At 43.7% G+C, this 11,453-nt stretch overlaps 2 protein-coding genes across 2 annotated transcripts; one reads left to right on the top strand and one right to left on the bottom strand.

Annotated features, from left to right (window-relative positions):
* Positions 1-980: 980 nt before the first annotated feature.
* LOC112889365 (DExH-box ATP-dependent RNA helicase DExH9) lies at positions 981-8,495 on the bottom strand. The gene is made up of 14 exons (XM_025955949.1): positions 8,196-8,495; positions 7,592-7,792; positions 7,286-7,504; positions 6,746-7,084; positions 6,545-6,649; positions 6,205-6,315; positions 5,332-5,582; positions 4,859-4,982; positions 3,915-4,191; positions 3,005-3,150; positions 2,753-2,902; positions 2,449-2,681; positions 1,780-2,044; positions 981-1,629 (listed from the first exon to the last, which is right to left on the bottom strand). Exons 1-14 carry the CDS (start codon positions 8,493-8,495, stop codon positions 1,351-1,353), a joined length of 3,000 nt encoding a protein of 999 aa, XP_025811734.1. The 3' UTR covers positions 981-1,350.
* Positions 8,496-9,389: 894 nt separating this feature from the next.
* Positions 9,390-11,429, top strand: LOC112889742 (BAG family molecular chaperone regulator 7-like). The gene is made up of 3 exons (XM_025956511.1): positions 9,390-10,256; positions 10,517-10,792; positions 10,991-11,429. Exons 1-3 carry the CDS (start codon positions 9,534-9,536, stop codon positions 11,192-11,194), a joined length of 1,203 nt encoding a protein of 400 aa, XP_025812296.1. The 5' UTR covers positions 9,390-9,533; the 3' UTR covers positions 11,195-11,429.
* The last annotated feature ends 24 nt before the right edge of the window (positions 11,430-11,453 follow it).

The raw sequence follows: 11,453 nt of genomic DNA on the forward strand, positions 1-11,453 counted from the left end.
ATATATTTATATTAAAAAGATGCCCGGCCCACATTGTCTGAACGAACTTACTTTGCTTTTAATCTGATATACTACCTCTGTTCCAGAATGAATATAGGTAATTTTAGGTTTTCTCCAAGTCAAACTTTTTAAACTTTGACCATAGATGGTAAAAAAAACCATAAAGATCGACAACATAAATATAATATTAGTTTATTCAAAATAAAATTAACTATCGTAACTATTGCAATATGTAACTTTTTTATTTAAAAGTAATTATTTTTGAAGATACTACTGGTCAAAGATGAAAATGTTTGACTTTAATAAAATAGAAAAGTTATTATATTTTGGGATGGAGGTAGCCATAGTGTCTTCAGCTATAGCTGCAGCAGTAAAGTACAATGTTTACATTGCTAACCAAATATAATACTCCCTCTAATTTACTGGTGTGTGTGATGGCGTAATGCATGGCTCCATATCACACCTTACTAATATGTTGTGACTTGCAAAGCTAGAAACAAAGCATGCACACAATTAAACGCCAGCAATTAACGTTCGGGCTGGTGGGGAGATAGATGATGAGGGGGTATTTTATTTGGTCAGTTTATATTGACAAGCAGGTGGGTTGGATAGTTATATTTGGGATAAATTTTGAATGCTTAAGAAGTCGCATTTCGTTGCCAGGACGGGTTCTTCGACCCACACTCACTCTGTTTATATGCAATCTACTCCATAGTAGGACTACAACACATTCATAATCATCATCAACTTAATTCCACAGGTTTTTGTCTCCGTCAGCTGCTCTCTCCACAGCATACATACAAATGCTCACTTTCAAATGATGATGATATCGTCCAAACGCAACCCCTTATAGTAGCCCGTGACCTTCAGCCGGCCAATAACATCCAAACCAACACACATAATAAGTTCAAACTGGGGGCCCCACCTGGTGCTTGACACGCGAGTGACATTGAGCTTTGCAATAATATACACACACAAAATAATCTGAAATCGACCTGCTCTCTTTCTTACACTCACTTCTGACCAAAAAAAACAATGGATTTCAGTGCGTCTGTGATTGTGTACAGGGCAAAAATCAGTACAGATTTCCGTCCATGGACTATTCCTAACTTACTTGTACAAGCTACATCGATTCCTGTGGTTCTCCAGAATTTCTGGTAGAACTGCAAAGGTTCCTGCAAAATTCTTACATCTTGCATTCCAAACAAGCCCTACAAGGTTAACACCACCAACAAAACTTTGCCTGCCATATCACTGCTCCATGTTTCCACCAGACAGCTCCACCAGGAGTGATTTAATTTCTCTATGCGCTTTGGAGCTCTTATGAAATCATGACGCCATCAAGACATGTTACAAGTACAAAGATGCAGCGAATACTATATCCCTCTTGATCTTGCTGACTGCCTCCTCAAGTTTTGCTTCCAATTCAGTTTCCCCAATCGACTTGGATGCCAGAATTAGCTGCTGCAGAACCTCCTCCAGCCTCCTGATGGCCCTGATCAAGCTGCCTTCAAACACTTGGGTCATCTCCATGATTTGGTAGAATTTCGACCCTTTGGCCCATGAATACACCGCTTCCATTATGTCAGGTCGGAAAGAATTCACAAAGCTTTCCACGTCAATTTGGATCTGTCATTATCAGTTAGAGCAAAACATCACTTTTCAGAACCCTGACTCAATATATATGCAGCACTACAAGCTCACATATCTTTCCAAAAAAAAAAGGAAAAAGAAAACGAGGACAGGCATTTGATATGATGATTTAGTAGTATTAACTACCTTGCACTCAAGCTGAAGGTTAGCAACCCTTCTAGCCGTCTCCTGCAATTGATAGAAGAGCAAATCAAGCTCCTCCCTTGGCTTTGGGGCATCCTGGAGCTTCTCCTGCCAAACAAAGCAAGAAAGCAGGGCCACCATCTGTTCTACGGTAGCATCCTTCAAAGTGCCACTAAACATAAGCTCTGTCAATGTTAGCTCATCAGCTGAGCTTATCTCGCAGGCCACCTTGCCCTTCACTTCCACAACATCATCGCCCGTAGCATATCTGAAATAAAGATATAGATTCTTGAGAAATTACAAGGTTGGTGTGACTATGATATCCCTGACACTATTCTTTTGAATTGACAATGAGATTTTAGAACTCATGATAGGACATATAAATTTCCAATTCAATTCAAGATGAAACAAACATCCAACATGCCAGAGGAAGATGATTCTAATTGGTAAGTTAGCCTACAGATTATGTTCTGTGTCTGTCTTTTCGCATCACAATATTAGATGCCAAATATTATACTCTACACAACCAAAATTTGGATTCAAAACAGCAAATTTGTTGTCAGAAACATGGTACACTTGTAACAAGTAAAGCATTAGATAGGTAAGTAGGCACTTCATCTTAAAAGTTTCAAATCAACACACTCTGGGGGTAAAGAAAAAAAAATACAATACCCCAGCCTGCGAAGAACCCGTTTCCGGGCCTTGAGCTCATCCTTGAAAGCTAAAGCACTGGAAGACCGCATTGTCTTTTTGATGGACTTTATTTTAGCTGATAATTCTTGCTTAGCATGCAAGACTTTAAGTTTTTGCTGGATATGTGGAGAACTATGGATATCATGCTTCTCAAATAAGCCCTCCAGAGCTTCTATTCTTCTGGTAGCTTTCCGAAAAGATTTTGATTGTACCTAAAAGGAACAGGTCATATTAGAAAAGAATAAACAGAGGAAATCTGACAGCATCCTTAGTGTTTTCTTACACTCATATCCTCTTCTGGATCCAATAGAGGTACCCCATCTTTAGCAAACCTTGACAGCACTTCTTCAACTTTCCTCAAGGTGTTTTCTCGAGCTTCTACGGGCAGAAGATCCTTAGGTATGTACATCCGGATGCTGCTTAGTCCATCAATCTGTTTTATTCAGGTTAACCCCATGATTAGGAAAAGGCAGTTTAGCACGAGATAGAATGATAAGACAAAAACTTCACTGCTGAAATGTGCAAAGTAAATAACCTGTGAAAGTGGCAGTGAAATAACAACTGGTTCTCCACGTTGTTTCAGAGGAATAATCTTCATTGTTTTCTTTCCGCTGCTATCCTTACTTACAGAACATCTGGTAAGGACATCAACTCTATAATCATAATCTTCAGGCCTCCTATCTGCAAGAGCACGACCAGAAGTTAAGTAAAGGGCTATTTTCCCTTTCAGCAATGACCTTTAAAGGCATAGTTAGAAACTTAGAATCACAGTAATGTGACTAATTTTTAGCAATGAAAACCAGATATAATTGATGTGTATGGTTGACAATTCAAGATCCACTTCGTCAAAAAGAGGTCCTAACATAGGTACAGTTTCAGGTTAAAAGCTGCCAAAAGTTCTGCAATTCAAACTGATGAAGTTACACTCTGCAAATAGTTAATCCAAACCTAACTAGAATCAAGCTTTTTTAGATCAGCTTGTCAAAAGAAAAAAGTTAACCACAACCACATCAATGCATCTATAAAATTTTTGCGAAGTCCAAATCGTTTGAGATCAGAATGGTTTTACAGAATTATGTGTAACTCTGAAGAGGCACTTGGCTGCCAGTCAATTCATCACCAAGGTAAGAGACTAGACAACACTGACAGGGGTTATAACACCTGTCACAATTGGTCAAAGCTCATGAACATGAGCAGATACCAGAAGAGCCATGAAGGATCCTAAATCATCAGGACATGACAGTGAACTGTAAGCGGGCATATCTGCGGCTTAAGCCTGAAATCCCATCCCAATCCACATCAAAGTGTATAACTACATAATCCTGTAACGGAATGCATCACCAAACATTTTCCGGATAAAATTCATTTTGTATTCTAAACATGTAAAGAAAATAGAAAGCCATACTAGCGAAATAGGTTGAAAATGAGATTAACTGTTTAAATACCTTCACCATTGGATTTCACTTTTTCAAAGTTTATAATAATTCCCCATGAGACATTTTCATCAATGGAGAAGGTGGCTGACTCATCTGTGCCGCATAGAATACGGACAAGCCTTCCAGGTTGCAAGAAAGGCAGAACATGTTTTGGAGATAGGACAATATCACGGACATCCTTCTTCAAACTTTTGTACTGCTGTAAGAGATCATAGTAATCCTTCAAGCTCTCCTCTTCCTCAATAACCATGGAATTCCTATCTGATTCCAGTTCCTTGATTTGCTTCTGCACAAAATTCAAATGGAGTGTTATTGCAAGTTTCATGAAATGGTTTGGGGTTTTGGGCTTTGTTGCTGGGTTCCTGTGTCTCCGTTTTAGTAAAAGTGCTTATAGATAAAAGCAGTAGGTGAAAACAAAACACTCAGTCTACCAGATTAGCAGCACAAATTCCTATCACGAGCGTGTAATGTCCAACAGAAGTCTTACTGCATGGATACATCTCTGAAGTACTCTGGAAGACATCCGAAAATGCTTGCATGCAAATGCTCCTTTTTCGAACATGCAACATCATACACAGAAAAACTAGTAACAACAGTGGTGCCAGAAGGAACATGTAAAACTTGGGAGAAAGGTTGTTCTGTATTGAATTTTAAAGTAAAGCTGTCAACTTTAATCCCCAGGGAGTATTCCCTCAGAAATCACTAAAAGACGAACCTAAAGGACACGTTAAAATAAGTTCATAGCAGCAGATGAACTTTGGAGCAGGTACAGTATAAACTGTGTAATGTACAAGTTTCAACAGGCAACAATTTAATATATGCACGAAATATGTGTTTGATGGCTGTCAACTATGGTAAATATGTGATGCATGTAGGATGACCACGAATAGTACTTAGGGCATAAGTAAATTCTTCGCTTCAAAGAGAAGGAAATAATAGACATGTCAACAAACCTCAAGATCAGGGAGAGCTCGATCAGCCTGGAATTGGTAAAATGAAAACCGAAGAAGCTTTTCTGGATCTCCATCCTCAGATCTCATTTGATTTAACAGCATATTGTAGCTCAGATGAAAGGCACTAATAAACAGAAGGGAAGTTGTGTGAGAGCGTGTAGAACAGAAGAGTTTCGCACTTGAACAGCTACTAGAGACATAATGACTCAAAACAATATAAAGGACAGCTGATCAAAACTTGAGCGTTGGCATTCTAACTCAAGATTTTAGGATGCAAGGAACAGGCGTGTTGCACATGGTTCTACAATATTTATCAGCATGGACCTGTCTAACAATTCTAACAACGTAATTATTCTTATTTGAGAGGATCTGTCCATCCCAGTATGTTTTGTTTTCATTCAGACCATTCAACCAGGCTAGATAACAATTATGCTCTACAGGTGCCAGAAGTGTCAGGGATCCATGATATGTACCTGTTCAAACTATCAGCACTTCCTTTCAGCATCATTTTGGCAGTTGAAGGCTCCATTTTCTCATCTACCATCAGGATACAGATACCACGCTGATCAATACCTCGACGACCAGCACGGCCACTCATCTGGATGTACTCACCACTCGACAACCATCTGAATCGGTCTCCATCAAATTTTCGCACATTGGTAAACACAACAGTCTTTGCAGGCATGTTCAGCCCAATACTGAATGTTTCTGTGGCAAACAAACACTATAACACCAGGTTTTAATATTAGCAAGAAATAAGAAGCCACAACACACATCATAGTCTTACAAAGTAAACATTATAAACATCCTCAGTGAAGCACACCATCATTATTCAGAAGAGAATAAAAGAACATACCGTGAACACATTTCTCAAAGTAAAGACAATACATGACACTAAGCAGAGATGAGAACCACTCTGACAGAAAGTAGCCAGTAGTATAAATTTGTCCTTAAGTAGCAAATAGTTTGAATTTGTCATTAAATTTAGAAACTCAAGTTCAACCGAGCTTAGCAGCCTAGAATCACGCAACCCTGATCGATCCATTTTGTGTGTTGCAAATCAAAGAACTGTTCCAGTTTCATTATGAATTAGAACGCAGTAGCAACTAGCAGAATCTATTCTCCTGGGAATCAAGCACTATCACCTAACTTTTGAAGCATGAAATTCTTGCTTAAAGCAAAAAGGGTGCAAAATGTATATAAAAGCATCTACGATTAATGATTAACTATCATTGCTCCAAATAAAATGTAGCTGGGGAGTGCTGATGTAGCTCCAGCAATGTGCTATTTTTTATGCTAAGCAATAACAGACTCAAGACATCATAAGATTCATAAAATTTGCTAACCTTGATGAGGCCCTCCTGGAAGAGAATCTCAATCACTTCCTTCAAGATGGGCAACAGACCAGAATGATGCACACCAATACCACGTTTCAGTAAGGGTAGCATGTTTGAAACCTGAAAAGGCTCTGATGACTCAGTTTTTAAAATAATTATGAATTCGTAGCATTGCTTACCAGTACCACTACTGGTTCATGTATTACCAATAGAAATATTTTAAATGGTTAATGTGTAACACTGTAAATAGCTTTGAAAAGCATTTCATAAGACTGCCATCAACAAACATACACATGACACCTATAGGGAATACCTGAGACCAAAATTAATAAGTGATGGACTAACTTGCCTGTGGAAGCTTTTTGTCATCATCAGAAAGCAAATCCATAGCACTCCAAAAAATTGTTTCAATGTTTGCCTTCTCATCATCCTCATTCAAGTCCATCTTAGCCATCTATTGCACACAGGAAGGATAGTAAATATGAATCAAATTAATTTTATATCTTCTTTCATGAAATTACAAAATATTTCTGTTATCTAAATTGACTACCTGCATAGCAAGAAATTCGCATTCCCTTTTGCTAAAGCTGAAAAGTATCACAGGATCATATTGACGCTGAATTATCATTTTAACCATCTTGAATATGTCACTTTCCTCACTAGATTTGCCTGCCACGATACCTTTCTGCCACTTCCCATTTTCCTTCTTCTTGTTACCGTCACTTGCAGGGACAAGCGCATTCAATGCTTTCTGGAAACTGTCCTCTCTGAACTTGCCCTTCTCATCCACTACCAGATACAATCCATCCCCTCCTGAAGGAAATACATAGTGCTGGAGAGGTGTGGGTCGGTAGTCGGTGTATACTATATGGCAAGGTTGTTTATGTACCTGAGAAACAAAACAACCTCCACTATTAACAAAAGGGCAATCTATTGAAAAAATATATGAATGCTTGACCAATTAGCACCAGCAAATGCCTTCTAACAGGTAGATGAGTTGGAGATGAAAATCATGGAACTTTCGGTTTAACACTCAACGTCGACATGGCAACAGAAAAAGGGAGAGAACTAGGGAAGCTTGGCAACAGACCTTAGCTACCCAATCAGCAAATTCCTTGGCATTAGGTACAGTAGCTGAGAGGAACACGAAACGTGAGTTCTTGGGAGCCATCACTATACTCTCCTCCCACACCACTCCTCTCTCTCTATCCCGCATGTAATGCACCTCATCAAATATAACCCAAGCAACTTCCCTCATGATCTCAGATCCTTTGTACTGCATGCTCCGCCAAATTTCCGTGGTCATGACCTGCATAGACAGGGCATGCTTTCAAGAGCCAAGCACAGATACATACAAGAAGTGATCTGAAAGAATAGTGCGAGGAGCAACTAGTACCAGGCAGGAGGCATTCGGCTCGATTGTGACATCCCCAGTCATGAGACCAACATCAGAGAACTCTTCTTTGAACTCTCTGTATTTTTGGTTGCTCAATGCCTTGATTGGAGACGTATAGATGACACGCTGTTGGTTGCGCAGAGACATTGCTATTGCATACAAGGCGACCACTGTCTTTCCAGCTGATGTATGAGCTGAAACCTGTAAATCCACAAAAGCAAAATATAGAAACATCAATTAGAGACAGACAACTTAGCTGACATAGGAGAAATGGCCTGCCAATAAACATAGAACAGAAAAGCAGATTTTCTACGAGCTGTACTCTGATACCATACAGCTCGTAGGAGAATCGGGAACTCAATGAATGCTAAATTGCTAATCGACACTACAGCAGGTTGATGAGCACAAATTGCCTTGAGTGAAGGTAATTTGAGGAGGCCCGTGTCCTAATTCAGGGGGCACTGGAGTTTAAAAAAAACATAATTTGGCGCATGCACCGAGCTGTGTGGACAAATGCAATGGGGAATTTTTGCTCTCGGGCATGATAAAATGAGCCAATGTACGCAATGAGGAGAAAGCAAGATAAAACTTCGGACATTGTTACCATGACGGATTCGCCGTTGTCGAGGCAGCGTATGGCCTCGGCCTGGAACGGGTCGAGCGGGAAGGGGAACTTCTTGGCGGGCTCAGAGCCCTCAGCACCGCCGGCAAGCACGCGGGAGGCAGAGGCGGCCGCGTCGCAGCCTTCCGGATAGGAGACGTCGTGCACGCAGGCGATGGGCTCCGCGGCGGCGAGGGTGGTGCGGGCGGGAGGCTCCGCGGCGTCTGCGCGCGGCGCCTTGAGAGGGGAGGCGTTGCCGGCAGGCGCAGGTCCGTCCGGGGCCTTGCGCTTGAGAGTCTCCATGGCGGCGGCGTGGACGGCGGCGGCGGCGCTGCTAGGGTTTAAGGGGGCGTTGTTCGCGCGCGAGCGAGGAGGAAGTTGGGCCCCGTCTATCCGCAATCCGCTTACAGGTATGGAAGTCGTTTTGCTCCCGGGAAAGCGTATTCTTCGTCTCTGGTTTGTCTACTAAATTTCGTGGTTTGTCGACATAGAATTTTATTATTATACAAATTACCTCATGATATTCGCTCAATTGCTGTGTACAAGTTGTTGGAACCTAGATGCTCTGCGTACTCTAGTCTAGTCTAACTCAAATGCTAAAATTGTTATCCATTTTACTATTAGCATGCTTTCATAACTCATTATTTTAACTTGAATTGTTTTTTTTCTTCTCGTACCTTATTAGTGGTGAATATATGTGATTGTATGGCAGTTTCTAAGATGCTAATGACTGTTTAGACCTCAAGATCATGTAGTAAAGGATTGGGTTGGGTGAGTTGAATTACAGCAATAAAAATGGAAAAGGCAGCAATAGTAAGAAAAAGGAAGATATTGCTAAGTATGGTGAATGATGTTATCAGAGTAAACCATATCTATTGGAACTGAACTAGTAAGTTGTAACGTAGAAATGTGGAATTTTTTACCATCTGAACAATATCAATATGTGACGCAATGGTAATTTAAAAAATAAACCAGTATCACGGTGGAAGGTGGAATGCGCCAGCCGTTGGTCCGCAACTGCAGTCTGCAACGGCAAGAAGGCCCAGCAAGCCGCCGCCGCCGCCGCCGCCGTTGGGTTTTTAGCGGGGAGGAGCAGCGTGCCGTGCCGTGCCGTGCCGTGTGTTGGAGCGCACTCGGTCAGTCGTCACATGGATACATCGTCAGATGGTCGCCGACTCGCCGTCCCCGGGATGGGCGGTGTTGGCGTCGCGTCACGTGCAGCGCACACACCACACCATTGGCTACATCACCTCACCGCCGGAGATCGGAGGTCTCCCCCAGACTGATTGGCTGACTCATCAGTCAAAGCGCAGCCAGCTCTGATCTGCCGTCGCCGTCGCCATGGGATCCCACCGCCACTACCTCCGCTTCCTCGACGACCCCTTCTTCCCGTTCCCGCCGCCGCCGCAACCCTCCTCCGCCTCCCTCTCCTCCTGCCCATTCCTGGACTTCTACAGCACCTCCACCTTCCCCGACCTCGACCTCTTCCTGCCCCCCAGCGACCCCTTCCCCGCCCCGCCCCCCTACCCCTTCCTCCTCCGCGACCTCACCGACCGCGTCGCCACCCTCGAGCTCGCCGTCGCCGCGCGCCGCCCCGAGCCCACCACCAGGAAGTGCACCTACGTCACGGAGGCCGGCGGGCGCAAGGTCAAGTGGACCTCCGTCGAGAGGCCGCGCGCGGGGGACCGCACGCTCAAGTGGGAGGCCGAGGTCAAATCCCCCAACGACGACGGGTTCGACCGCAAGTGGAAGTGGGAGGCCAAGGGCGCCTCCTCCGCCGCGCCAAGGAAGCTCAAGTGGGGCGCCGCCGTCAAGGGCAAGGGCTCCCTCGAGCCTTGGTCGCAGGCCTACACATGGGAGGAGGACTTCACCGCCAGCGACACCGACGACGAGGAGGAGGAGAAGAAGGCTGACAACAAGAAGACTAAGGTCGCCGACAAGAAGAAGACGACGAAGAAGAAGCAAGACAAGGCCGTCAACAAGGAGAAGAAATGCCCCGTCGCCTCCGTCAAGATCGAGGAGATCTCCGACGACAACGATGCCGGATGCGTTGCCATCAGAAAGGTATGACATTTTCATCTTCCCTCCCCCACACTGGGTGGATGGTTTAATCGGGGTTTTAGATGCCAGCTTCTAATGCTGCGTTTGCCTTGGAGTTTATTGTGACCTGAAGAAAAGATTAGATTTTTAGCAGGACCGCCGTAGACAATTGTTGTGGGTTTAGACGAACGAGACGAGATTGGGGATGCTGGCTGTACGTTCTAGATCTGCATTCCTGGCTTGCTGTACTGACTGACTACCCCTCTGCATTTTCCTCTCTGAAGGCTTTTGCTAAGGGCAATGGCAAGGGAAAGAGGAAGGAGCTGTCCCCGCAGGATGCTGCATTGCTTATCCAGATGACCTACCGGGCTCACCTTGCTCACCGCTCCCAGGTGCTTCGCTGCCTGCGTGATCTGGCTGTGGCCAAAGCCAAGCTCAAGGAGATCAGGTCCCTCTTCTATAACATCTCCTACAGGCGCCGCATCGCAAATGACCACGAAGAGCGCCAAAGGTTCTCTGAGAAGATCATTGTCCTGCTCATCACCGTGGATGCTCTTGAGGTAAGCTGCCTATCATATCGCCATTTCCTTCGCTACATTTCGCTTCTGTCTCACTTTATCCCATATAATCAGTAGAAGTGATGGTGCTTGGCATGTATAAAAGCCCATCCTTTGTAGGCTGCTGACCTGACCCCGTGGTTTGGGAACAGTCCGCATGCTCTAGCCTCTAACCATATTGGTTGCTTTGCCTCAATCCAGGGACCTGACTACATGGTGAGGGTTGCGAAGAAATCTATGCTAGAGGAGCTTGAAGCAATGCTGGAGGTTGTGGACCCTCAGCCACCAGGGAAGCAGAGGTCGCTGAGCCGCAGGAAGTTTGATCTCCCGGAAGGTGGAGCGGTCTCGGATGAGAAGGCGGCTGGTGTGAACAAGGCCGTCAGGATCATCCAGGAGGGCAAGTGATGCAGAGTAGAGGCAGCCACCAATCTTGTTAGTGGTTGGATATCATGCCTTAATCCTGGTGAAAGCTTGTAGAAGCAGCATATATATCTATTAATCTACCATCATCTAGGAGAACTTGGGACCTGAGAGATAGACGTTGAGGATCTATCTCTGCACTTTCTTGTACCTCTAATGTTATTCATGTGCTACTGTGAACCTATAATATGCTGCTAGACAATCAATTTGAGCTTTAGAATATGTGCCATCCATCCTGTCTAGA

The sequence above is a fragment of the Panicum hallii genome, chromosome 4 (genome assembly GCF_002211085.1).
Source record: "Panicum hallii strain FIL2 chromosome 4, PHallii_v3.1, whole genome shotgun sequence".
Lineage (NCBI taxonomy): Eukaryota > Viridiplantae > Streptophyta > Magnoliopsida > Poales > Poaceae > Panicum > Panicum hallii.

Coding starts and splice junctions, on each gene's coding strand:
- LOC112889365 (XM_025955949.1), bottom strand. CDS start 8,495: ATGGAGACTCTCAAGCGCAAGGCCCCGGACGGACCTGCGCCTGCCGGC. Junction 7,085..7,285: donor TTGCTGATTGGGTAGCTAAG/GTCTGTTGCCAA, acceptor TTTGTTTCTCAG/GTACATAAACAACCTTGCCA. Junction 3,151..3,914: donor AGTGAAATCCAATGGTGAAG/GTATTTAAACAG, acceptor GTGCTCTTGCAG/ATAGGAGGCCTGAAGATTAT.
- LOC112889742 (XM_025956511.1), top strand. CDS start 9,534: ATGGGATCCCACCGCCACTACCTCCGCTTCCTCGACGACCCCTTCTTC. Junction 10,257..10,516: donor GATGCGTTGCCATCAGAAAG/GTATGACATTTT, acceptor TCCTCTCTGAAG/GCTTTTGCTAAGGGCAATGG. Junction 10,793..10,990: donor TCACCGTGGATGCTCTTGAG/GTAAGCTGCCTA, acceptor GCCTCAATCCAG/GGACCTGACTACATGGTGAG.